Source organism: Eretmochelys imbricata, chromosome 15 (assembly GCF_965152235.1).
Source record: "Eretmochelys imbricata isolate rEreImb1 chromosome 15, rEreImb1.hap1, whole genome shotgun sequence".
NCBI lineage: Eukaryota > Metazoa > Chordata > Testudines > Cheloniidae > Eretmochelys > Eretmochelys imbricata.
Window position 1 is genome coordinate 86698 of NC_135586.1, and position 25741 is coordinate 112438.

At 53.3% G+C, this 25741-nt stretch overlaps 1 protein-coding gene across 1 annotated transcript; it reads right to left on the reverse strand.

Annotated features, from left to right (window-relative positions):
- Positions 1 to 6907: 6907 nt before the first annotated feature.
- Positions 6908 to 17282, reverse strand: SLC35E4 (solute carrier family 35 member E4). The gene is made up of 2 exons (XM_077835321.1): positions 16329 to 17282; positions 6908 to 9024 (listed from the first exon to the last, which is right to left on the reverse strand). Exons 1-2 carry the CDS (start codon positions 17065 to 17067, stop codon positions 8591 to 8593), a joined length of 1173 nt encoding a protein of 390 aa, XP_077691447.1. The 5' UTR covers positions 17068 to 17282; the 3' UTR covers positions 6908 to 8590.
- Positions 17283 to 25741: the final 8459 nt, after the last annotated feature.

Sequence of the window (25741 nt, forward strand, 5' to 3'; positions counted from 1 at the left end):
TCTTTCCCCCCAAAATCCTCCCAACCCTTGCACCCCACTTCCTGGGGAAGGTTTGGTAAAAATCCTCACCAATTTGCATAGGTGACCACAGACCCAAACCCTTGGATCTTAGAACAATGAAAAAGCATTCAGTTTTTTTACAAGAAGACTTTTAATAGAAGTGTAAGCAGTGTCAGGATGAGCTCCACCCTGACATCTGGTGGTGAGGTGTGGCAAGTTGTGGAAAAGAACTTCAGGGGCTGATCTCATTTGCATAGGCACACCCACCTCGCCTAGAATGAGGCCATAGCTGCCCAAATGGTCACTTTGGCTGCTGTGGGATCCCCAGTGTCTCTGTTATTGGAGCAGGAAGAATAAATTATTATTACCCTGATTATGGGAACTGTGCTTGGAACTGTACTTGGCCTTTTGTTATGATGGAGGGACTCACCATCAACTAAGTAGCACTCGCTAGACAAGGGTCATGGGTTCCAAAACTCTGTGAATTGAGAGAGGTTGGGGACAAGTATTAATACTTGGTGGCATGGGCCCCTTGGTGAGAGCCTTACATGCTAATTGCACTTCCTTCTCTCTCCACTGTGGAATATCAGAGCTAATTTTGATTTCATTAGGAGTCTAGTTACAGGCTGCTGAGCTCACTTTGGGCTAATAGTGCACCAGCACTGAGGCTCCCCTACTACAAGCTGAATTCACCAAAGAGCTGAAATCACTGAATGTTGTGTTAAGTAGTGGGGGAGCCTGAAGATACATTGTGGAGAAGTTTGCGGGATAGCTGGAGTGCCTTGTGGACAGGCTAGTGGAGCAGTTCATAGGATGGCGGGAGCTGCTTGTGGGCCATGGCGCAAAGCAGTTCATGGGGCGGCTGGTGGAGCGGAGCAAAGTGGAGTGAAGGCCAATGGAGCTGTGGGGCGGTCAGCTTCAGATCATGTGAGGTGCCTTTTACCCCCGTCCCATCTCCACCCAGGTTGGGAGGTAAAGCTCTGCAGATAAACTTTTGAACTCTGGGGCTGCCCTGACCAGGGACAGAGACTTTTGGGTCACTGGACTTTTGGGACTTTGGGTGATTTGGGGTTGCTGGACTCAAGAACCAAAGGGAAAGGGCATGCCCCAATTTGCTTGGGGTGGGTTTTTTGCTCATGGGTTCTGTTATGAATCCTGTTGGTGGTGTTTCCCCAACATAATGCCACATTGTTTCTCTCTGTTATTAAAAGGCTTTTTGCTACACTCAGACTAGGTGCTTTCAAGAGGGGAAGTATTGCCTCTTGGAGGCGCACAGAGGGGGTGGTATATATTTGGCCCAGGTCACTGGGTGGGGGCTCGAGCCAGTTTGCATTGTGTTATTGGAATGGATCCCCTAGATATTGAAGCTAGCCCTTGTTGCTGCCAACTCTGATGGGCAGAAGGGTTACAGAAGTAAAGGAATCACCTCTGTAAAATCAGGATGGTAGATACCTTACAGGATAATTAGATTCAAAACATAGAGAATCCCTCTAGGCAAAACCTTAAGTTACAAAAAAGACACACAGACAGGGATAGTCATTCTATTCAGCACAGTTCTTTTCTCAGACATTTAAAGAAATCATAATCTAACACATACCTAGCTAGATTACTTACTAAAAGTTCTAAGACTCCATTCCTGTTCCGTCCCTGGCAAAAGCAGCAGACAGACAGACCCAGACCCTTTGTTTCTCTCCCTCCTCCCAGCTTTTGAAAGTATCTTGTCTCCTCATTGGTCATTTTGGTCAGGTGCCAGCGAGGTTACCTTTAGCTTCTTAACCCTTTACAGGTGAGAGGATTTTTCCTCTAGCCAGGAGGGATTTTAAAGGGGTTTACCCTTCCCTTTATATTTATGACAGTCCCGAACCACTTCTTTCTCCACAGAGGGCTGGTCACCTCCTCCCCATGCTGTGATGCATCTCTAGCCTGGCTCAGGTTGGCTTGTGGGGAGAAGCAACAGGGGCTCTGGGGCGGGGGAGGGGGAAGGTCTGGCATTGGGGAGCTGGGGTCAGGAGAGCTGCTATATCCCCCTCTCCATGCAGGAACCTCCTGCTTCTGTGTGGGATGTGGCTGGCAGCTCCACCAAGGCTGCTCTTCTGAATGGCCCTGGAGCAGCCAGCCACAGGAACAGCACACACAAGGGGCAGGCAGCCCTACAGCCAGGGAGCAACTGCCTCTTAGCCTTACGGGCAGCAGGAGGATCAGGTGCTGTTCCTGGGGGGACCATGCTGGCCCTGCGAAGGGCCTTGTGGGGAGTGTTTGTAGAGTGTAAGGTCAGAAGACCATTAGATCATCTCAGCTGACCCCCCTGCCTAGCACAGGCCATTAATTTTCACCCAGTTACCCCTGCCTGGAGCTCAATAACTAGTGTCTGTCTAACCCGCGTCTTCCAGAAAGGCACCATCCGGTCAGGGGTTGAAGACATCCAAAGATGGAGGCTCTCCCAAGTCCCATGGGAATATAGCCACTGAAACAATCGCCCTGCCTGGGGAAAAACTGGGCCCCATTTCCCATTGGAATGAGTCTGGACTCAGCTCCCAGCCCCTGGGTCTAGTTCTGCCTTTCTCCACATGCTCAAAGAGCCCCCTGGTACCCGTGTTGTCTCCCCTCACTGTAATCATGTCCCCTCTCAGTCATCCTTCTGATGGAGCCTGATCAGTTCAGTTTATCCGGTTCCCACTGTCAGGCATTTTCTTCAGCCTGGGGCTCATGTTTATGGCTCTTTTCTGCATCCTCTCCTGTTTCCTGTGGGGCACGCTGTGTGCCAGGGCCTCCTTGGGCGGCTGTTTTACTCTTTCCGCCTGTTTCTGACCACAACACTCATCACATCTGGCCAAGAGCAGCCAGGCAGGGAGCAGCACAGCTAACGGATTGCAGCTGCTTTTGCGGCCAGAGCCTTCCTAGCCCAGCCCAGCCTTTGGGAAGCCTCAGTCAGTGGAAACTGTGGGTAACCAGTTCCCTCCCGCTGCCTGGGGCGGATGAATGCCACCGAGTTGAGATCACAGCCTAAGAGGGCCCAGAGCAAGGAGCAGAGACTCCACCAGCTGTTTGACCCAGCTCTCGCTGCCCCATGGCCCTTTTGTACCAGCTATGCCAGTGTGACATGCCACCTCCTGTGCAGGGCTCCCCACGTCCCGGCACAGGGCCAGGTCCGCCCCATTTCTGCAGGAGCTAGGGAAAATTGGCATGGAATGGTGCAAAGGTGGGCTAGAGAAGAGGAATGCTGGTCAAGGGGCCTGGCCGAGGTGGACCTGCACTCTTATAGGGGAGGAGTACAAACCAGCTCCCACAGCCATAAAATAGGGTAAGCCCAACCAGCTGCCTTCTGTCCCTGCATGCTGCACCACTGATGAGGGTCCAGGCCCTGAAAGGTGTTGAGGCACCTCACTCCCCTTGAAATCAGCAAGAGCTGGGCACTTTACCTCTGAGGCTCTGCACCGAACCGAGCTCAGAAAATTTAGCCAGCAATGATGATGCAGCAGCACCAGCAGAGACCCTGACTCAGTGAGACCACCTAGACAGGATGTGCTATCATCAGCCTCCCAAGGTGGGTTAGGTACCCAGCTAGGAAGGAGGCTCCTGCATCCCATTGGCAACCTAACAGGTTTGATCCTGGCTTTCAGCACTCTGGCCCCTCCCAAACAAAGCACTGCACCCAGGCTGTGTTAACACCACAATGCGGGCTGCTGAGTCCCCCAAACACTTCATGCTTTTCTTCCACCCCACCTCCTGGAGGCCCAGGAATGGGGGAGACTCTCAGCTCTCATTTTAAAAAGCGGCAGGTTTCCAGCCCTCGTGGTCATGAGGCCGCGCCTGAGAGGTGACCCCTGAAGGCGCTGACAGCAGTAGGCCCATAAACAGAGCCCCACATTTCAATGCTCTATGGCTCTGACGGCCAGACATGCGAGGCACTCTCCCACCCCTGGTGCATAGGAGCTGGGCCTTCAACACTCAGCGTGTCTGTGAGCACATACCAATACACATCAAAGTAACCAGTGTCTCATCAGGCCATCACACAAACACTTTTCTCCCAGCTCACACTGCTTTAACCCCCACCACCATGAAGTGTCAGAGAGCCGCTCAAAATACCTGCAATGCAGACACACAGCAACTTGACACCTGGGTTAGAGCAGAGAGAAGTGAAAGTTCAGGTGCAAACTTTCAGGGCCCGGGCACGAGGAAGCTACCAGGGCCCTGAGCCAGCTGGCAGCTCTGGGACTGTTTACCTTCACACAGCAGCAGGAAGTTTGCGGTTCCTCACTCCAGAATCACATGACTGGAGACTAGCTGGGCAGCTCTATAGCCAGAAAATGGGAGAGCTTTAGGAGTCAGATTTTGACTTGGGCAGTGGGAGTCCCCTTAGGTTTAGGGGGGCAAACATGCTTGAACTGCAGCTGTACCAAGTGACTATTCCTAGACTCCTAAAGCCCTAAATCAAGGTTGGCTGGTGCACCTGTCTGGGTGCCTAACCCAAGCCCTGGGCCAGTGCAGGCTCTCCCCACTCAGTATGATCACAGCTTTACCAAAGAGTAAAGCCACAACAAGTGAACTCTCTTCACCTTTGTTTTGATTTGTTGAATTCCCCGGCAAGGTCTGTCCCCAGGTGCAATGCTCTAGGCAGGTTTGCTGCAGGGTGAGGCTCCAGCAGGGTCCTAAAGCCAGCTGAGTATGAAGCTGGGACTCTAAGATAGACCAAGTACAACAACTCTCAGAGGAACTGAGCAGAGGAGGGGGCTGCAATGCTTCGGGTTGCTGTCTGGTGCCCTTCTGTGGGCCTGTTTCCTGAGACGACATAGGGCCAACAGGCTGGATGGCTTCCGCTAATTGGAAAGCCAGATGTTAATACTGAAAGAGGCATGAAAACTAATTGGTTTCAGAGTAGCAGCCATGTTAGTCTGTATTCGCAAAAAGAAAAGGAGGACTTGTGGCACCTTAGAGACTAACCAGTTTATTTGAGCATAAGCTTTTGTGAGCTACAGCTCGCTTCATCGGATGTGCATCAGCTCCAGTGTTATTTATTTTGATGCTAACCTCCCCACCTGGGGAGGTGATTTCTGACTATGGGATAAACCTATTAGCTGGATGCTCCTGATAAAGCCATCAGCAGGGAAATAGTCAAGTGCTGATATTTGAAATAATATTTACATTTCAGAGTCAACCTCCCTTTGCGTTTAATGGAGCAGTTCACATGCCTCAGGCTGTTGTTTCGGACTGGCTGCCAACTCAGGAAGGACTCTATGTCCTTTGCTACATTCAGTTCATGTTTCTAAGGTTTCCTTTGCCAATATGAGAGTCACAGCGAGGAAAAGATTACAGCTAGGCAATGCTACCTAATGGATAGCGCACCAGACTGGGCCTCAGGAGAGCTAGGATCTGGACCCAGCTCTGTTACTGCCCTGCTGGGTGACCTTGGGCAAACCACTTCCCCCGCTCTGTTCCTCAGTTTCCCATCAGTAAATGGGGATAATGGTACTAACCTCCTTTGTAAAGGCTTTTCAGACCTACTGATGAAAAGTTCATGTAAGAGCTGGGTTTTCAGCATGGTCCCCAACTGCAAACCTTTGTGCTGATCTTTATAACCCTGGGAGTGGGCCCAAGGAGTTCTTGCAGGCATGCACATGTAAACTGGGTTCTATTCATGCACATGAATGTTTCGTGGGATGTCGCTTTGGTTTGTTTTAATGAAAGCTCCAATGCCAAAGCACAATTCTGTGGACTATTCAGCAACGTGAATTCGTAGCATACATAGTAAGGTTATGAATTTAGACACAAGTCAGGTCTTGAAAGAGTTAATGTTTGCAGCTCGGAGCATGTCATGGGCCAGGTAAAACTGGATAAACAGGATCATGAGAAGGCTCTGTTGTCAAAGGATAATAGGAACGAAAATGCACCATCCACCCAATGTGGCCCAAGGGATATGACCCCAAGAACTGCAGCTTTAGTACCCCGGCATGGAGGGTTTGGTTTGTTGCTAGTCTGTCCCTGAAGGGCAATGTGGGTATTTCACCTTCCCCTGCTAGAAGACAGTGAAAGGCAGCCTGGCTGAGCCCTCCAGCTGCCATAGCACTGTGTGCATGGAGGGTCACCATCCCGCGCCCTCAGCTGGCCTGTGGGCCAGGGCTATAAGCACATCCCCGGGCCAGCTCTGGGGAGCAGGGCAGTGAGGAGCTCTGCCATGGGCTGTGCCATCACCAGCTCTGTGCTGAGCGCAGGGGCCTTCAGGAACTGCACTTCCTGGGAAACAATCCCTCCAAAACCAGCCATTGGGAATTGCTGCCACTTTGGCTCTCCCTCAGTGGGGGACACAGCCCCCAGCCAGGCTTCTCCCCTGCAGTGTCTTCACCCAGAGACACTCCCTTTTGGTCCCTTCCCCCCCCCCCATCCCCTTGGTATCTCCCTCACCAGGGGACACTACCCCCCATGCTGCCCCTTCATTACCTCTCCTCCCCCAGCACACTTCCCCCCCACCCCCATCCCCCACAACCCAGCTCGGTTTTCATTCCTTAGGAGCACCATGGAACAAGACTGGAGTAGGACAAAAATAGAGCTTTATTGAGGGCAAGAGGAGCCATTGCTTGAGTCTTGTGCTCCTGGCCACGGGCAGGGCTCAGCCGTTGGCATCAGCACCCCAAGTGCAACACCCCAACAGGCCTGTTCACCACAATGGTGCCAGACGCGACTGCTGCGGCGGCGCTGGATGATCAGAGCTCAGCTGGGTGGCGTTAAAGGCTGCGGAGAGGGTCTCTAAAAAGCAGTGTGTGTGTTCACGTGTGTTTGCGTGTAACTGGGATCACGTGTGCACACCTGGGAGAGTGTGTGTGTGTGTGTGTGAGATGACAGGTTTCAGAGTAGCAGCCATGTTAGTCTGTATCTGCAAAAAGAACAGGAGTACTTGTGGCACCTTAGAGACTAACCAATTTATTAGAGCATAAGCTTTCCTGAGCTACAGCTCACTTCATCAGGTGCATAGAATGGAAAATATAGTTGGCCAAACTGGACTGTCTCCACGCAAAAGAATAAATGGACACAAATCTGACATCAGGAATCATAACATTCAAAAACTGGTAGGAGAACACTTCATCCTCTCTGGCCACTCAGTAAAAGACTTAAGGGTGGCAATTTTGTAACAGAAAAGCTTCAAAAACAGACTCTGACGAGAAACTGCTGAGCTTGAATTAATATGTAAACTAGATACCATTAACTCGGGTTTGAATAGAGACTGGGAGTGCCTGGGTCATTACACATATTGAATCTATTTCCCTAAGTTAAGTATCCTCACACCTTCTTGTCAACTGTCTAAATGGGCCATCTTGATTATCACTACAAAAGTTTTTTTCTCCTGATGATAATAGCTCATCTTAATTAATTAGCCTCTTACAGTTTGTATGGCAACTTCCACCATCTCTGTATGTGTAATATATATATATATATATATATATATATATCTTCTTACTATATGTTCCATTCTAGGCATCCGATGAAGGGGGCTGTAGCCCACAAAAGCTTATGCTCTAATAAATTTGTTAGTCTCTAAGGGGCCACGAGTACTCCTGTTCTTTTTGTATGTGTGTGGACACTGGACCCACTTTGCATCTCAGCTGGCAGCTCCGTGCTTACTGAGAAGCTACAGAGCCAGGATCTGAGGCACCCCAGGAGTCTGATGGCATCTCAAGCTCTTAGGCTGGGACCTTCATGGGGTAGGCTCTCTGGGGTGATTCCCACTGGGCCAGGAATGCAGCCTCCCTTACAGCATTTCAGGGGTTCTGCCTCGTCCCAGCCACATCCCTGAGCCAGGAAACCTGGAAGGCCAGACCGGGTGAATCAGTCATGTAAAAAGTTAACCACACTTATGATTTCTTCTGAACACTACAGAACCCCACCCACCAGATCCTGGACACCGCGTTTCACCCAGACCAGCTTTTGAGGAGCATGATGCTGGCACCAACCCTGCCTGCTGGCTCGTAGCAATAGAACGGACACTCACCCCCAACCCAGGGCACTAGGCCGCTGCGACTTCCCTTGAGACAGTCTGTGGCTGTGCTCATCCGAGGGCTCCCCACAGACGGGGGGCCTAGGAAGCTGAACGTGGGGTAGCTCCAAACCAAGGCTGCTCCAAGGAGCTACTCTGGCCATAAGGGAGAACTGACAGACACTGGAAGGGGACTGAGCTATTCCATCCAATACAAGGTATACACTCACAAGCACACTGACATATACATCCTGATGCACATACCTCTAACACCTTCCCTCATCCATGCAGTCCCTGCCCCAACATACACCATCCAACAGAGGACAATAGTGATACACAAACACACACACACACACACAAAGATCTGATCTACACCATCCAACAGAGATCAGGAGTGAGAGCACGAATACACACTCTCAGAGGAGGAAGTCTGACATTTCCATCAGTAGAAAACCAGAGTACGTATACACACACACACACACTGGCTCTGATACACATCATCCAGTGGAGGACAAGAGTGTGCACGCACACAAACGCACGCGCGTGTGCACACAAATGCACACGCTCACACAGAGCACTGCAGTCTGTACAGTTCAAGGCGTGCACTGTGCCCTAGCACAGGACTCATTCTGGTTTCTCCTGGCCCCGGCCCAGAGCCAGCCTGGAACCCCAGTAGCCAGCGATGAGGTCACAGTTGTGGTACAGGAACATCCCCGAGAGGGTGAGGCCGATGCCTGCGTAGCTGAGCCCGCTCAGGTGGCTACCGAAGAGGAGGTGCGACAGCACCAGGTTTCCCACCACATTGAAGTTGCCCAGGACGTGGATGGTGAGGGCGGAGGTCAGCGAGATGACACAGAAGCTGGCCAGGTTATAGAGGACAGAGCCCAGGCAGCTGAGCAGGACACAGGCCCAGAGGGCACTGCCGTAGTGCAGCATGCCCTCCCAGGCTGCCCCCACCTCCAGCACCAGAGCCGCCGTGAAGAGGATGCAGAAGCTGGGCACCGATGTCAGGCAGAGCAAGATGACAGAGTCCAGCTTCTTGTCCTGCAGCAGGGTACCTGGAAGCAAGACAGACAGGTGACACCTGGGCAGTGCATGCAGCAGGGGCAGTGAGGGTAGGGTTGCCAGGTGTCTGGCTTTCGATCGGAATGCCTGGTCGAAAAGGGACCCTGACGTCTCCAGTCAGCATTGCCGACCAGGCCGTTAAAAGTCCGGTCAGCGGTGCTGTGGGTCTAAGGCAGGATAGTCCCTATCTGTCCTGGCACCGCACTGTGCCCAGGAAGCAGCCAGCAGGTCTGGCTCCTAGGCGGGAGGGCCAGGAGGCTCCACACGCTGCTCCCGCTCCAAGCACCGGCTCTACACTCCCACTGGCTGGGAACCATGGCCAATGGGAGCTGAAGGGGTGGTGCCTGCGTGCGAGATCAGTGCACAGAGCCTCCTGGCCCCCCCGCCTAGGAGCCGGACCTGCTGGACACTTCCAGGGTGCAGCGCGGCGCCAGGACAGGTAGGGAGCCTGCCTTAGCCCCGCTGCACCACTGACCGGGAGCCACCCGAGGTAAGCCCCCACCCCAACCCAGAGCCCCAACCCCCTGCCCCAGCCCTGAGCCTCCCACAAACCTGGAGCCCCCTCCTGCATCCCAAACCCCTCATCCCCGGCCCCACCCCAAGCCTGCATCCCCAGCTGGAGTCCCCCCACCCCAATCTCCTGCCCCATACCAGTGAAAGTGAATGAGGGTGGGGGAGAGCAAGCCACCAAGGGAGAGGGAATGTAGTGAGCGGGGGTGGGGCCTTGGGGAAGGGGTGGGGCATAGGGTGGGGCTAGGGTGTTCAGTTTTGTGCAATTCAAAATTTGGCAACCCTAAGCGAGGGGGTGAGTGAGGGACCCCACCGCCAGGGCAGAAGGAGCCTGGCAGAGGAAACTGCCCCAGGAGCAGGGAGCCCCTGGCCTTCAGGCCCGCCCCAGTGGGGTGGTCAGACTAAAGAACACAAGCAATGGAGACTTGGTACCAGTTCAGATCTATATCAGGACCTACATCCCTCCCTGCCCACGGCACCCCACAGACACTTCGCACGCAGTCATAGAATCATAGAATCATAGAATATCAGGGTTGGAAGGGACCCCTGAAGGTCATCTAGTCCAACCCCCTGCTCGAAGCAGGACCAATTCCCAGTTAAATCATCCCAGCCAGGGCTTTGTCAAGCCTGACCTTAAAAACTTCCAAGGAAGGAGATTCCACCACCTCCCTAGGCAACGCATTCCAGTGTTTCACCACCCTCTTAGTGAAAAAGTTTTTCCTAATATCCAATCTAAACCTCCCCCACTGCAACTTGAGGCCATTACTCCTCGTTCTGTCATCTGCTACCATTGAGAACAGTCTAGAGCCATCCTCTTTGGAACCCCCTTTCAGGTAGTTGAAAGCAGCTATCAAATCCCCCCTCATTCTTCTCTTCTGCAGGCTAAACAATCCCAGCTCCCTCAGCCTCTCCTCATAAGTCATGTGTTCTAGACCCCTAATCATTTTTGTTGCCCTTCGCTGGACTCTCTCCAATTTATCCACATCCTTCTTGTAGTGTGGGGCCCAAAACTGGACACAGTACTCCAGATGAGGCCTCACCAATGTCGAATAGAGGGGGACGATCACGTCCCTCGATCTGCTCGCTATGCCCCTACTTATACATCCCAAAATGCCATTGGCCTTCTTGGCAACAAGGGCACACTGCTGACTCATATCCAGCTTCTCGTCCACTGTCACCCCTAGGTCCTTTTCCGCAGAACTGCTGCCTAGCCATTCGGTTCCTAGTCTGTAGCGGTGCATTGGATTCTTCCGTCCTAAGTGCAGGACCCTGCACTTATCCTTATTGAACCTCATCAGATTTCTTTTGGCCCAAACCTCCAATTTGTCTAGGTCCTTCTGTATCCTATCCCTCCCCTCCAGCGTATCTACCACTCCTCCCAGTTTAGTATCGTCCGCAAATTTGCTGAGAGTGCAATCCACACCATCCTCCAGATCATTTATGAAGATATTGAACAAAACCGGCCCCAGGACCGACCCCTGGGGCACTCCACTTGACACCGGCTGCCAACTAGACATGGAGCCATTGATCACTACCCATTGAGCCCGACAATCTAGCCAGCTTTCTACCCACCCTATAGTGCATTCATCCAGCCCATACTTCCTTAACTTGCTGACAAGAATACTGTGGGAGACCATGTCAAAAGCTTTGCTAAAGTCAAGAAACAATACATCCACTGCTTTCCCTTCATCCACAGAACCAGTAATCTCATGATTACTCTCATGATTACTCTCAGACCCATAGATCACACACACATTCATCTCATAATGCATCACACAGACACACAATCGACAACCCATGCATGACACTACTCACATCACACTACACACGCACAGCTAGCTACACCCGTACATCCACTTGCACAGATACGCATGCATTCCTATCAGCTCACGCTGCAATTCACATCAAACACACTCACAACACAATCACATACACTAGCCTCAGGCCCCTACTCACATGGCTGCATGCACACATGCACAAAGGCACAAACATGTATAACGCCAACAGACCCCAGTCCATGGGCAGGATCGAACCAGGGACCTCTGGAGCTTAGTGCATGAGCCTCTACAGCAGGGGTGGGCAAACTTTTTGGCCCGAGGACCACATCGGGGTGGGAAAATTGCATGCAGGGTCATGAATATTGGGCTGGGGCAGGGGGTTGGGATGCAGGAGGGGTACAGGGTGCAACAGGAGGCTCAGGGCAGGGTGTTGGGGTGCAGGAGGGCTGCAGGGTGTACAAAGAAGCCCAGGGTAGGGGGTTAGGGTGCAGGCAGGGGGCTGGGGTGCAGGCAGGGGGCTCAGGGCAGGGAGTTGGGGTGTAAGGTGCAGGAGGGGTTCGGGCTCCGGCCCAGCACCGCTTACCTGAATAATCTCCGGGGCGTCAGCAGCATGCACCGGGACCCTGGCCCTGGCCCTGCTGATTCCCCATTCCCGGCCAATGGGAACTTCGGAGGAGGTACCCACAGGCAAGATCAGCATGCGGAGCCCTCTGCCCCCGCTCCCCCAGGGGCCGCAGGGACATGGTGCCGGCCACTTCCCAGAGCGGCGCTGGGCTCGTGGCACCACGGGGGTGGCAGTCCTGTGGGCCAGATCCAAAGCCCTGAGGGGCTGGATCCAGCCCGTGGGACATAGTTTGCCCACTCCTGCTCTACAGCATGAGCTAAAAGCCAACTGGCTGGGGTTGGGGCAGAAAAAGCCAAAAGCCAACTGACTGTTAGCTCAGGCTGTAGAGCAGACTCATTTAACTCTCTCTCTAAGTGGTCTCAGTGCCACTAGATGGGACAGAGCACCACACCCAGAAAGTGTGTGGGTTACACATGTGCACACACATAGAGCAGGCCCAGCTGGATTACACACACACACACGTTCAAGGGCTCAGGAACCACAACTGGGGTCAGATTTCCAAGCCTGCTCAGTTCCCAACAGCCCTGCTGGGGTCATGGCCAGACGGGCTGAAATTTTTGGAAACACAGGCTCATGCTGTCCGGCCACAACCCACAACATTCAATCCACCCACATCCCCTTGTTGAGTCAACACCCCAACTGCCTGTGCCAATGGTGGTTAACCGCCATCTGTGTACCTCTACCCCATCCCCAGTGCTGCCCTTGGGGGAGCCGTTCTGTCCTGGGGAGACCAGCCAGGGAAGAGGGGGCTGCAGCAAGAGAGACCTGGGCTCTCCTACTCTCAGTCAGTGGTGAAGGGGGTTAAGGAGCATCAAGGGTTGAGGCAACGGGAAATGGAAATGATGGTCAGTCCAGTGAGTCAGCCCGTCCATGCCTCTGCTGCCTGAGATAACAATGTAAATATAGAAACTGAATGGAGAGGGCGGGGAGGGGAGCAGAAGGTCTCAGGAGATTTCAAAGCCAGGAAGATTGGGAGGTCTCTGGGGGCATTGGGAGCCCTCTCATGGGGGAATAGAAGATGTGGGGCAATTGGGAGGCCTCTGGGAGGGAGGGGAAGATCCTGGGGAGGGATCAAGGCAGGGAAGCCCTTGCCTGGGGGATGCAATCTCTCTGGGAGTGGGGAGGGTTTGACACAGAATGGTATCAGGGGATGCTCACTCTTCACTAGGCTCTCCCCTGCCCCCCTGGCTCCCCCAGGCGCTTTGAGTGAATAATCTGTAAAAGCCCTCCTGATTTTCCAACTATGTCCACAGAGTAGGATTCCAAAGCATTTGGCAGAATTCCCCCTGTTCCCCAGCACCTGGAACAGTGCAGCTCGCCCTGTTCTGCTGCGACATGCCCTCGGGAGCACTAGGTCCAGTGTCTGCTCACACTGACACAGCGCGCTCAGTGCATGGGGCTGCACTTCCCCCCAGGCGGGCGAGCAACGCAGCTGGAATCGCAGTCACTGTCCCAACCTGAAACAGACACCTGCTGCCCCTGGAGCCAGAGCCCTTCATGGGGCCCCAATTCTTCACCGCTTTCCTTGGGGAGTTACCCGTGTCCTGAGCCCAGCTGTCAAGGCTGATTCCCCACTCTGGCACCTTGAGTGCAAAAGGTGGGGGCCCGTATGGATTCTAAAAATTAATACTGGCCACTCCAGGCTGGTATTAAACTTCCAAGGTTACAGTTTTTCTCTGACCTTGGATGGGTAGATGCTGCCACCACCCAAGTGCAAAAAATGTCCCCCTGCTTTTGAGAACCCAGGAAGAACACTTGGGAATTCCTTCCTGTGGGGTACCCTCAAGCCCTTTCATCCCCCCTCCAGGGAAGAGCTGAGAAAGAAAACAAAGGAAATCAGCTGTTGCCACCAGCTAACTAAACAACATGTGTACAAACCTCTTAGGACACACACAAAAACCCCAATCCTGTTCTTAAAAAAGGTAAATTTTATTAAAAACAAAAAAGAAAATACATCTGGAATTTAGGCTTTTGCTAGATTTTAAAAACCCACTTACAAAAATTAAACATCAAGAATAACCTTCTTGAGGTCCAGCTTAATGGTTACAAGCAAAACAAAAGCATTTGGGGGTTAGCACAGAGGAGTCCACAAGCCAATAAGAAATAAAATAAATAAGCCTAATCGCATCTTCCTAGACATTCCTTGATTTACTTACATATCTGTGGGTTCCAAATAAGTAGTCTCTAGGTATGATCTGAGGGCTTTCATACCTGGCTTAAAGCTTCCTACTAAGCAGAGTTCAGCCCGTTCCTGCTCTGTTTCTCCTCTCTCCGGAGATCAACAACAGACAAAGGGGAAGTTTTTTCCCAATTTTAAAAAGTTCTAGCCCTCCCATTGGCTCTTTTGGTCAGGTGCCAACTCCCTTCTTTTTACCTATGGGCTTTTTTTAACCCTTTACAGGTAAAGCAAGTAGAGAACAGCTACTAACAGGGATTTTATAGCTAACTGGCTGGCTGGGTGTCCATAAAAGGGAACTGCCCCCACCCCCTTCATTTATCACACCAGCGAATCGGGTAAGGGGAACAGTGGGAACAAAAGAGAAAAATGGGAGGAGAAGCGACAGTGAGCAAAAGAGAGAGGGGAGAAGGGGGCACCCCTTAAAGCGAGCACTGTCCTGGGGGCATGCCTGGGATAAAACACACACAGTCCCCTGCAAGTAACAGAACCTGGGACCTTTTCCCCAGCATCTCAGTAACTGTGATGATCTCCCTTGCCCCACAGCCAAAATCAAGGGATGAGTGGTTGGTAAATTGCAGCTCCCCCTTGCAAACCAGTCAAGGTGTGGGGTTTGTTGACTAAAACCACCAAGGCCTCATTGCTTAATATTTGGGGTGTGAGCTCTCACTTCTGATTGCAAATCCTTTGGGGGCAGGGCCTGTTTCTGTGTTGTGTCTGTACAGCACCTGGCACAATGGGGCCCTGGGCCATGACTGGGCCTTAAAGGTGAAGTGGGATGATGTTTCATAAAAACTAATAGTTTTAAGAACCCAAATCCTACACACAATGGTAATAGAGATAATGAATGATAACTGGGGTGCAGCTCATTAGCCAGGGGGTTGGTTGGGGTGCTAGGAGCTTTTGGCAGCTCTGATTTTCTCTCTGGAGTTAGGGCTGTGAAAGGGGGTCCATGTAGAACCCCACCCTGCAATCCACTCAAACAGCAGCAGGGCTTCCCTTTGGGGACTCGGGAAGCAGGATGTAACCTTGGAGCTCAGAGCCATGCTCTAACCACTAGGCCACATGCCAGGACATGTTTGGGCTCGTGTGTGACTAAACTGTTGTCCTGATAAGAGCGGGAGCACACCCTAAAGGGCAGGCTGGGGCTGGAGCGAGATGGAAACGTTCCCTTTGGAACTGATGAACAAACAGTGGCATCTGCCCCCTGCTTGCTGCCAAGGACATTTCGGCCCAAGAGGCCCAGGGGAGGATGGTTCATGATGGGCTGTTTGTGCTCTCACACCACCTCTTGAGGCAGCAGGGCCAGCAGCTTCCCTTCAAAGGTAGTGGGAAGGAAAGGCCTGTCTCAGGTGATCAGCAATGGGCTGCAGAGTCCTTTGCTGCAGGTTAAAGTTCAAGCCCAGCCCTGGCTGACAAAATCTGCCTGCTGTTGGATGAGAGGAGTTTGGGGGGCGGGGGGGGAGTCTCATGGCAGCCCCTGGTGGAAAGGAATCCATGATGCAGTCAGCCCTTTGTTGTCCAAGAGGCTGAGGACTGAGTGGGGTGGGGAGCTGAGGAAATTCCCCCAGTTGTGGGGGGGATGTTGGCAGGGGACAGTGGGGGCGGGGGGAGCTGGGCACTGCACCAATGCTGCACACTATGTGGGATTTCAGTCTCCAGCACTAAATCCCCTTTTACACTAACTAGCACCCAAAGGGACCCCTGTGGCAACCAGAAGAAGGGTAAGGTCATGCTCATTATTATTCATATTACCGTAGCGCCCAGGAACCCCCTGCATGGCCTGGCACTCCACTGTGCTAGGCGCTGCACATTGTTGATTGGGCATATTACAGTAGTACCCAGGAGCCCTCATTGAGCCAGGTGCTGCACAGACACAGACCAGAAAGATGGTCCCATTAGCATCATTAATGCCATTTCAGTAGCACTTTTCCTCCAGGAGGATCCCAGAATCACTTACAGATGCTGATACACCAGCCACCTCTGTGCTAAAGCACAGCCACTGCCAGCAGCACTACGCGGCCTTCGAGGACAGGAAGTGCTCCATCTGGCTGAATTTAGGTGACTGGAGGTAATTCCCGGAGCTGGAATTTGGCCAGGATGCTGGGGCTTGAAGATCCCCCAGCCAGAGTACAATGACCAGAGGAGGTGGAACCCTGGCCCCAGGATGACTAGGAGGAATGGGGTGAGATGTGGGGGGTCACTTACTTTGCTGTAAGGACTTTAATCCACGGAGGAAGGTAGCAGCAAAGAGGAAGCAGCAGCCAGCCTGGTCGAAGTGCACCTCCCCGATGATGCTGAAGGAGGCGCCCAAGCAGATGGGCCCCATGGCGACGTACTGCAGCAGATGGTGGCGCTGGCCCAGCAGAACCTTGGACAGCGTCAGGGTGAAGAGGGGCGTGGTGGTGTACACCATCTGGGCAAAGTCCAGCTGCACGTAGTTGAGGCCCAGGTTCCCGAAGGCCACGCTGGCGCAGAAGGTCAAGCTCAGCAGGTAGACTCTGGCCTTAGTGCTGGTGCCCAGGGCCGCGCCCCCCTCCCCGCGTGCCCGCAGTCTGGCCAGTGGGTAGCCCACCAGCACAGCCGTGAGCATGTGCAGGGATGACAGCAGCACGGGGTACCGGAAATTGTGGATGGCAAAGATCCACTTGTTGAGGCTGGACATGGTGGTGCCAGTGGCCAGCCAGACAAACACGGTGAGCAGGAGTGGCAGAGCATGCACAGGTGGCCCAGGGTCTGGCTTCCAGGGGTGACGTGCCCAGCCTCCATCAGGAGAGTTCAACCCTGCTTCGTCTCTGCGGCAGGAGGACAGACACATTTTGGAGGGCGGCTCAGCTCCTGGCCCAGCATGAGGAGAGGCTGGTCCCTTCCCAACGAGCCTGGGGGCTTGATGCTGGGGGTGCAGAGAAGAGAGGCAAGCTCCTTGGGGTTCTACCCCAGTGCCCATGGGTGCAGCAAGATCTTGCCTTTCAGCACTCTCCCACTGCACGGCCCATGATGCTCTACCAAATGCCCCAGCTGGCCGCAGTGAGTGGTAGTTTTGTAGCTTCTCCTCCTGTTTCCTGCCTTGGGGTACCAGCCCATTCACTCCCGGTGACTCATCGGTTGGTTGAGTGTCCAGCTCTGCAACCTGAGCATCCCGACGCTGCCCGTAGGATTCCCTGGGGGAGCAGAGCTGGGGTTGGAAGATCGCAGGGAGGCAGAGCTGGAAAAAACCTGATTACTGTTGGAGACAAGCTGCAATGGCAGATCGAGGCTCCATGGTCACGCCCGGCTGCGAGTCATCATCCCTGCCCTGGATGAGTAGAGATGCTGCAAGCCCTCTGCAGCAGGAAGCGCCTGCCTTCACTCTCGCCTGCCAGGCTGCGGCTGCAAGGTGCCAAGGCCATGTGCAAACCGATCCCAGCTGGTGCCCAGGAGCAAGCAGAAAGTGTGTGTGTGTGGGGGGGAGTTGTGCAAGGCTCCTCCCCACCAGGGCCGCGGGGCGGGTGGGGGGGGCTTGCAACAACAACAGTCATCTGTGCGTGCACGCGAGTCAGTAAGGTGAACACGGTCAGACAGCTGGGGCCCTGCCCAGGCCTGCTCAGAGCCAGTCGCCAGCTGCTTCCCACCGCCACAGGGAGGGAGGCGAAGGGGGCACAGATTGTAACCAAAAAAACAACAATGTCCTAAACATCAGTGGTCTCCATGGAAACGCAGGAGCTGTTGTGAGGCTGCGTCAGGGTCCCAGGCTGAGTCACTGCAGGAAACTGACTCACTGCGCTGGGAGGAGAACCCCGGCTGGCAGCATGAGGGATCGTTAGTCTGAATGCTGGGCCCGGAGCCGGGAACTCCACATGGAAACAGGCTCAAGGGAAAGCCAGGGGAGCTACCCGGGCAATGAGAAATAGGGGCTGAGAATGGCAGAACTGGGGGAGGGGGGAATCAGACATTGTCAGAAGCCTTACAGCAGCACAGCGTATTCAGGTAGGGGAAAAAGAACATGCTGGACCAGTGTAAGGCTCCTGGTGTAACTGTGTCCACACTAGCATGCTTGTACTGCTTTCGTTCTACCCCTAGAAAAATCACACCCTATCCAAAATAGCTCTGTGGATACCAGATGTGTGGGGACCAGGCCTTCCCCACCAGGGTCCCAGGCACCAGATCAGAACCACTCCTCAGTTATTCAGTTTCTTTAGGGATGTCTAGTACACTAGGGCCTAGAGGTCCCAGAATAAGCCCCACTGTGCTAGTGCTGTGCAGCCAGAGGGAAGGGGCAGTCCCTGAGGACATCTCCAAGAGCTCCCAATCTCAACAGACAATGGACCCAGGAGGTGGGGGCAGAGCTGGGAATAAAATGCAGGTCTCCTGGCTCCCAGTCCAGTGCACTATCCGCTAGGTTTCATTGCTTCATGGAACACAGGGAGTGCCTGACTGGATCAGAGCTAGCACCAGCATCCTGTTGACAGTGGCCAGCATCATGTGCTGCAGAGGAAGGTGTCTGAGCCCCACCGTAGCAGATGGGGGATAATCTGCCAGACTGCCCCCACATTAGGTCTCACCCTGGCGCATGCCCTGAATCAGAAGATTTACTACCCCGCCCACAATGTAGCTCAGCAATAATGATGGTAACTCTGGATATTCTTGTTAACCCTATAAATCAGGGATGGGAAATGCAGGGCCACATCCAGCTTGCCAGAACATGTGATTTGATTGGCCTGCCAGAGGAGACAATGCCAGAATGAGGAAGGGGGTGAGCTGAGCAGCTCTTCCAGTGCAGAGCAGAGGATAGCGAAATGGGGTGAGAGGCGGCTCTTCCCACTGCCTGGTGGAGGAGAGGATGTTGCACCCTGGAACCTGCTGGAGCATGGGCAGGACATGGCAGCTCCCTGGTTTCAGCAGGCCCACTCTAGGATGACCCTGGTGGGTTAACAAAGAGGGAAGCAGGTACTGGGGCAGGGGTGGTGTCTGGGGGTGTAGGCTCATCTCCCTTCTGGGAGATTATGGAGCTGAATGTGGGCAGGCATGGGTGTGAGCCACAGCATGGAATGGAGGTTTCAGGGAAGAACTCGCTGTCCTGGCACATGTTCTTGCAGCACCCCAGGACAGCAAGGGCCGCTTCTTCCTTCACCAAAACAGCCTGCCAGAGGGGTTAGTGGATTTTGTGGCTCTCTACTACCCTAAAGTTGCCCATCCCTGGTAGAAATGCCCAATCCTTTTTCAAAACTTACTAAATTTGTGACCTCACTGATACCATGTGGCAGGGAGTTCCACAATTTAACCACCGATTGTGTGAAAAAAGCATTCACTTTGCATTTCCTACCTGTCACAGGGTCTTACCTCATCCACTGTTGGACTGACTGCCTCAGTTTCCCCACTCGGGTCAGCTCACTGTCTCACAGTTTGGTGGCCCCCTGGCTCCTGGCCCTTCCATCTCTCTAACTGGAGGTACTGATTCAAGTGCTTCTCAGTGATTCATCCCTCCACCCAAACCACAAAGTCTCAGGTAAACAAAAAGACCAACAAAACAGACATTCAGCAATTGTGTTGGCTCTTCCCTGTTATTGTTATTGTGTATTTGTATTGCGGTGGTACCCAGGACCCCTGCTCACAGACCAGGACCCCCTTGTGCCGGGTGCTGTACAGACACAGAGCGAAACGAGGGGCTATGCCCCAAGGAGCTCACAATCACAGTCAATCAGGGCCACCCCATATTCTCCCCCTCCCTGGGCGATAGCTCCTCTTCGAGCCCCCTCCTGGGCACAGTGGCCCATTTGCCCTCATGGCACAAGACAATACAAAGGGGATTTCCTCCCACCCTGGATACAAGTCCCAAGCTTGACCCTTAAGCAAGTGTGCCAGCTCCTGTCCACACCCACTTGCACTGCCCTGTGCAGACTACTTCCTTCTAGCGATACCCTTCCCTAGGGCCTCCCGATCCCCTCAGACACTGCTATGGTCCCTGCCCACCCCACTCATCCCCCAGCTCTTTCCCCCTGAGACGGGGAACTGAGCAGGGGAGCTCCATCAGTCCCACCCCATGCCTCTTTGGAGAGGTCTTCTCCAGGTCCTGGTCTTCCTCTTCCTCACCCCTTCCCTTCCCCCTGAGCAGGCTCATTCTTCTAGGAAGCACCTGACCCAACCACTGGCCCAAGCCCAACACCAGGGATGCAGATAACTAGGCTCCCCTTAAAGGGTCAGACCACCCCCTAACACCTCATTGCAGTGTCATTGTTCTGCATAATGAAACAGGAAGAGAAGATCCTGCTCTCCCTGCTCTGTCCCATTTGTTACTGGGGGGACTTACATTCTTCTGGAGGCTTTCACTTGCTTCATAAGAACATAAGAACAACCATCTAGCCCAGTATCCTGTCTTCCCAAAGTGGCCAATGCCAGGTGCCCCAGAGGGAACAAACAGAACATTCTATCTACCCCTTTCTTAATGATTCCCAACATTCGGTTTGATTTTTTGACTGCCAGGCCTGATGCTCTTGGTTTGAAATCAGAGTTCCCTCCTCCCAGGCGGGTGACCTGCCCCGGCCGATGAGCTCCACCTGCCCAAGAGAGGTGCAGTGAATTACCCTAAGCGCTCTGCAGGACAGTAACAGAATGCAGATCTCCTGAGTCCCACCCCAGGCCTCGCCACTATGCCACGCCAAATCCCCTCCAATGGAGTCATTTCCAGGGCCAAACTAAAGCAGGATTTGGCTTACAGGGCATTTCAGCATCTGGGGGAGGAAAACACCTAGAGGAGACCAGCTGGGGGGTTGCATTTGTCCCACTCATGGCTCCTTGAGGTACAAAGAAGCCGTCACAAATCCAAAGCCTGAGGGTCCAGTTTGTGCCCAGCCCTGCAATGGTGCTCTGCTGAGTACTTACAATACAGACCCAGGCAGAACAGGAATCCCAGGCTTTGTCTCTAGCCCATTGCTGACAAACCCACAGACGAAGGGAGCTTTTAATTGGATTCGGAGCAACAAAATCTTCTCCCTCAGAGACAAGACCCCAGCGTGTCCTGCCAGACACCATGCGTTGCCATCTCACACAAGGGGAGCAGTGACTCATTCGCTACAGCCCACCCCATGCAGTCTGTGACCTGGAAGAGAAGCAGCTGAGTGCTTTGATGGTGCCTCATGTCCAGGGATTAGAGTATCCCAGCAATTCATATGTAAGCCGCAGGGCCAGCAGGACACACTGAACCCAGACCCTGGTGCTCCCACTGGCACCTGACAGAAGGGTCACATAAAAGTGAGGCCTGGACCCAGTTGGTGGTAAAAGGTGGGACCAGCGCCCCAGGCATCAAATCCAGCATTATGATGTCCAAAGTGCTGACTCCTGGCTCCCTGCCAAGGACTCAGTACTGACCGAGGTACTGTGCTCCACTCAGGTTTGCTGCCACCGCACCTGGTAGGGCCAAGGTCTGGAAATGTGACAACTGCATGCAAATGAGTCAATGCCCTGGTCTGCATATTGCAGAATATGCATTCTCTTGTTGGCACCCAGCTGCATATCTGTGATACAAAGGCACGATCCTACCTGTCAGTGCCATGGAGCAGGTGAGAGGGGGCCGCACCAAGAGAAATGGGGCTAACTCTGTGTGCTAACCGAACAATGCACATGGAGCACGGAGGTCTGGGGAAGAAGACACAGGCAATTTCAAACAACATACCAGGCTGTCGGGAGCATGTGCACTGGGGAGAGGCATTGGCCCCAGAGCCTGCAGGGATCGGCTTTGCCCTCAGCCCTGGTAACCGCATTCCCCAGGCAAATGCCCAGGGCCAGAGAGTCTCGTGGGGACACCGACCACTGAGGCATTCTGTGTCTGTACCTCATCTGTTCTCACTGTTCCCCAGCTGTGAACTGCATCCACCAATTCACTAAGCCAGCTGGCCCTCAGCATGGGGCTCCTGGCCCATTAGCGCTGCTCTGCTGGGTGGCACATGCTGTTCCTCAGTGCCAGGGCTGCCTGGCAAGTGGGGCTTTCCCTAGCCTGCTTTTCCTTGGTGCCCTCTTGTGACCAGCTTTCCTTGCAGTGCCAGGCCCCTGCCCCATTTCCACCGGGGCTCACGACCCTCATGCTGTTGCGTTCATTTCCCTCTGGGCAGAAGATATGGCCCTGGGCATGCACCAGCCTTGGAGGGCAACTTTCCCCTGGCACACTTCTGCGGCCAGTGCAGGGGCCTGTGCGTGGACTTGTTCAAGGTAACAATAGTCCAGCTCAGCCTGTCAGATAAAATTACTTAGGGAAGCCAGTACAAGCTGAAGACAAATAGACTGATACAAACTGGATTTGTTTAGGTTTAAGAGTTGTGATAAGGGGCTTCAAGGCTGCTGGAAAGGGCATGGGCTGGCATGGCAACAGGCTGAAAGCGCATAGAAACAGGTTACAGTTGAAATCAGTGAAATGTGTTCTGCTTGATTGTTAATGGAGTGAGGTTGCCCCGCCACTTGGACACTGTTTAATTAGCATGGGGCTGCCCCACCCCTTGGACACTGTTTATTTCGAGGGTCAGAGGGATCCCTAAGGGGGACATGAGGACTGAAAGGAGCAAGTTTCACCATCATGGCTGCCTCCCCACCATCCAGGTAGCCATCATGACACTGTTATGTCATCCTGATCCTGAGACACATCCAGGCCACACTGGGCCAGAGAGAGCAAACCAACAGCATCGCGCTTTCTGTCGCCCAAACAGCACCTGAACTGTGAGATGTGGGTTCCCGCTCTCCCCTGCTTCCCTGGGTGTCCTTTTCCTTCCCTACCTCAATGCTTCCCTCTTTTGCCTCTGCCTAATTAGAATCAGGCATAGCCAGCCAAGACAGCATCTTGTGCAACGCTGCTGTGAGCCCAGACCAGAGAGGCAGCTACAGGCAATTCTCTAAACAGCGAGATGCCAGTTCAAATTGCAGGGTCTCAGTGCCGCTGATCAGACCCCATGCTGGGCATGTGTGTCTCCAGCAGTGAGAGTTAGCACCAGTGACAGATGCTGCATTTTCTATCTTCACTGTTCTTTTCTGTCCCCTTTTGCACTTGTGTCATTTCGTCTTCAAGGCAACAGGCTCAGATGCCAATAACAGCTTCAGTCCATCTTAACTAACTTTCTCTTCTGCCCCAAAGGATAGTTAACACCATCTAGACTGCAAAAACTCACAACAGCTAAAGGGAAAGAGAGTAACAGCTTTGGTTACAATAAAGGCCTTACTACTTTTCATTTCAAATGCTTGAATCAATTTTCCTTCTTTTTCCTGTCTATCTTCCCTTTTATAGAGCTCTTTCATGGTGGCTTTTACAATTGGAATTGCCAGTGATAACTTGTTACCAAACCGTGGACCACAATGAACTCTTTCATGCCGTAACAATGAACAAGAGTTTTTCTAACATCTTGTCCCTTGCTGGGCCTGAGACCTCCTGTTCTCAGCAAAGAGTGGACTGACAGAGGCTAGAAGAGGGATGGCTAGCACAGCGCATAGCCTCCCTCCAGGGGGAACATGGAAGTCTCCTTGGCCAAGGTGAAACACTGTTTGCTGGGACCCATCCCTATGCTAGTCCCACTGAGTAACCCTGGGGGCGGGGGCATGGCTGGCTTATCCTGCTATCAGCGCCTCCACCCCCAGGGTTACTCAGGGGGACCAATGTCTAATTAACAGCCACCCTCCCTTAATTTAGGATACATTCCCATGGTAGAAGAACAACTAATAGCAATTAACATCATCAAACCATTGACCGTAAGATGGTGTGATGGGGTGTGCTCCCCACACTCACACTGAAACGTAGGCCAGACTGGCCAATTAACCAATTAGGCTGCAAGCTGATGGATATTTCGGGGGAGAGCAGAGTCCTAATTCAGAGAAGCTTACATGTGAATGAACAGGCATGGCTTCTATAAAACTGGGGAGCTGGTAGCAGAAGGAGGGCTGCTGGGAAGAAAGCTGCAGTTACTCCTTTGGGACAAGGGAAAGAAAGAGCTTGAGACCCAAGAGGAAGGATTTGCCTAGCAAACCCAAAGGAAAGGGGTTTGGCTAGAAGGGTGGAGGGTGCGAGCCGGGGATAGGCAAGGTGGGAAGTAGTCCAGGGGAGGGGCAGGAAGGTTTGGAGTTGCCTAGCCCTTCGCTGTTGGAGATAGGGCCCTGACTTTGAAGACTGTCCAGAACCATTCATCCCAGTCACTGAGGCGGTGACTCAGCCAGGGCAGAGGACTAGGGTGACCAGATGTCCCATTTTTAAAGGGACAGTCCCATTTTTGGAGACTTTTTCTTATATAGGCGCCTATTACCCCTCACCCCCTGTCCCGTTTTTTCACAGTTGCTATCTGGTAACCCTACAGAGGACTTAAGGACTGCCTGGGACACTGTGGAGACTTTGCTAGAACCTCAGAAGGCATGGACAATTGTGACTTAAGCAGAGGACTAAGCCATGAAGACAAGGTGCTGCAGATCCTGAGGAGCAAGAGACAGGCTGCAGAGTGATGAAGCGAGACCACAGGCCAAGGAACTGCAAGAAGAGGGTGTCAGGCTGAAAGATCTAATCCCCAGATTGGCTTTGAGGACACAGGTGCCAACATTCCAAAGTGCTGGAGAGTGCTCGACCCCCGGCTCTGCCGCAGGCCCTGCCCCCACACCACCCCATTCCCCAAGGCCCCACTCCTGCCCCGCTTCTTCCTGCCCCTGCTCCACCCCTCCCCCACCTCTTTCCCCCCAGTTCCACCTCCTCCCCCGAGCGTGCCGTGTCCTCACTCCTCCGCCCTCCCTCCCAGCCTCCTGCACGCTGCAAAATAGCTGATTGTGGCAGGGAGGGAGGAGGAAGCGCTGATCTGCAGGGCCTGTGAGCAGGCAGGAGGCACTGGGGGGAGCTGATAAGGGGGCTGCCAGTGGGTGCTCAGCACCCACCATTTTTTCCACGTGGGTTCTCTAGCCCCAGAGTACCCACGGAGTCAGTGCCTATGCTTGAGGAGGCGCAATGAGCCCTGTGCCAGGTGGACCAGAACAGCTCTGTCCATTGCTCAGCAGGATCCAGTGGTGCAGCTTGTTGAATGGGAGAGGTATCATTTTCACATGTCCGTTCCTTTACCGGATACCCGACTGACTGGAGACAAGGGTCACGTCTCGCACTGGGGAAGGGGAGAAAACAGGATAAAACCAGAGTAGAATCCCATGTCCCTAATCCCTTCGACTTGCTCCTCAAACCCTCCCCTTCCTGCTTCCGCTTCTCCCTCTGCACAGGATCTCACCAATGTCTCCCAAGAGCAAACAGACAAAATACACTGTGACCTGCTCCCTGCTCTCCTACAATGCTAGTCTCTTTCTCCCCTCTCATGGACTCAGGAGTTCTTTGTCTGCTCTCCTCATCTAACCCCTCCACTTGCCCCATGACCCCATCGCATCCTCTCCCCTGATCTCCCACATGCCCATTCTCATCCTCTGCTTTACTCGTCTCTGTAACCTCTCACTCTCCTCCCTTATGATACAAACATAACATAACTTCTCCAGCTACTACCCCATCTCCTTTCATCTCTACACTCATTGAACAGGGTCTGCAATCCCTGGAGTTCCTCTCCTCCAATCTCATCCTAGACCCTCCCCCATCTGGCTTCTGCCCCTTGCACTCCACTGAAACTGCTCTCACCGAAGTTTCTAATGACCTTCCT

Coding starts and splice junctions, on each gene's coding strand:
- SLC35E4 (XM_077835321.1), bottom strand. CDS start 17,067: ATGGGCACTGGGGTAGAACCCCAAGGAGCTTGCCTCTCTTCTCTGCAC. Junction 9,025..16,328: donor ATTAAAGTCCTTACAGCAAA/GTAAGTGACCCC, acceptor TCTTGCTTCCAG/GTACCCTGCTGCAGGACAAG.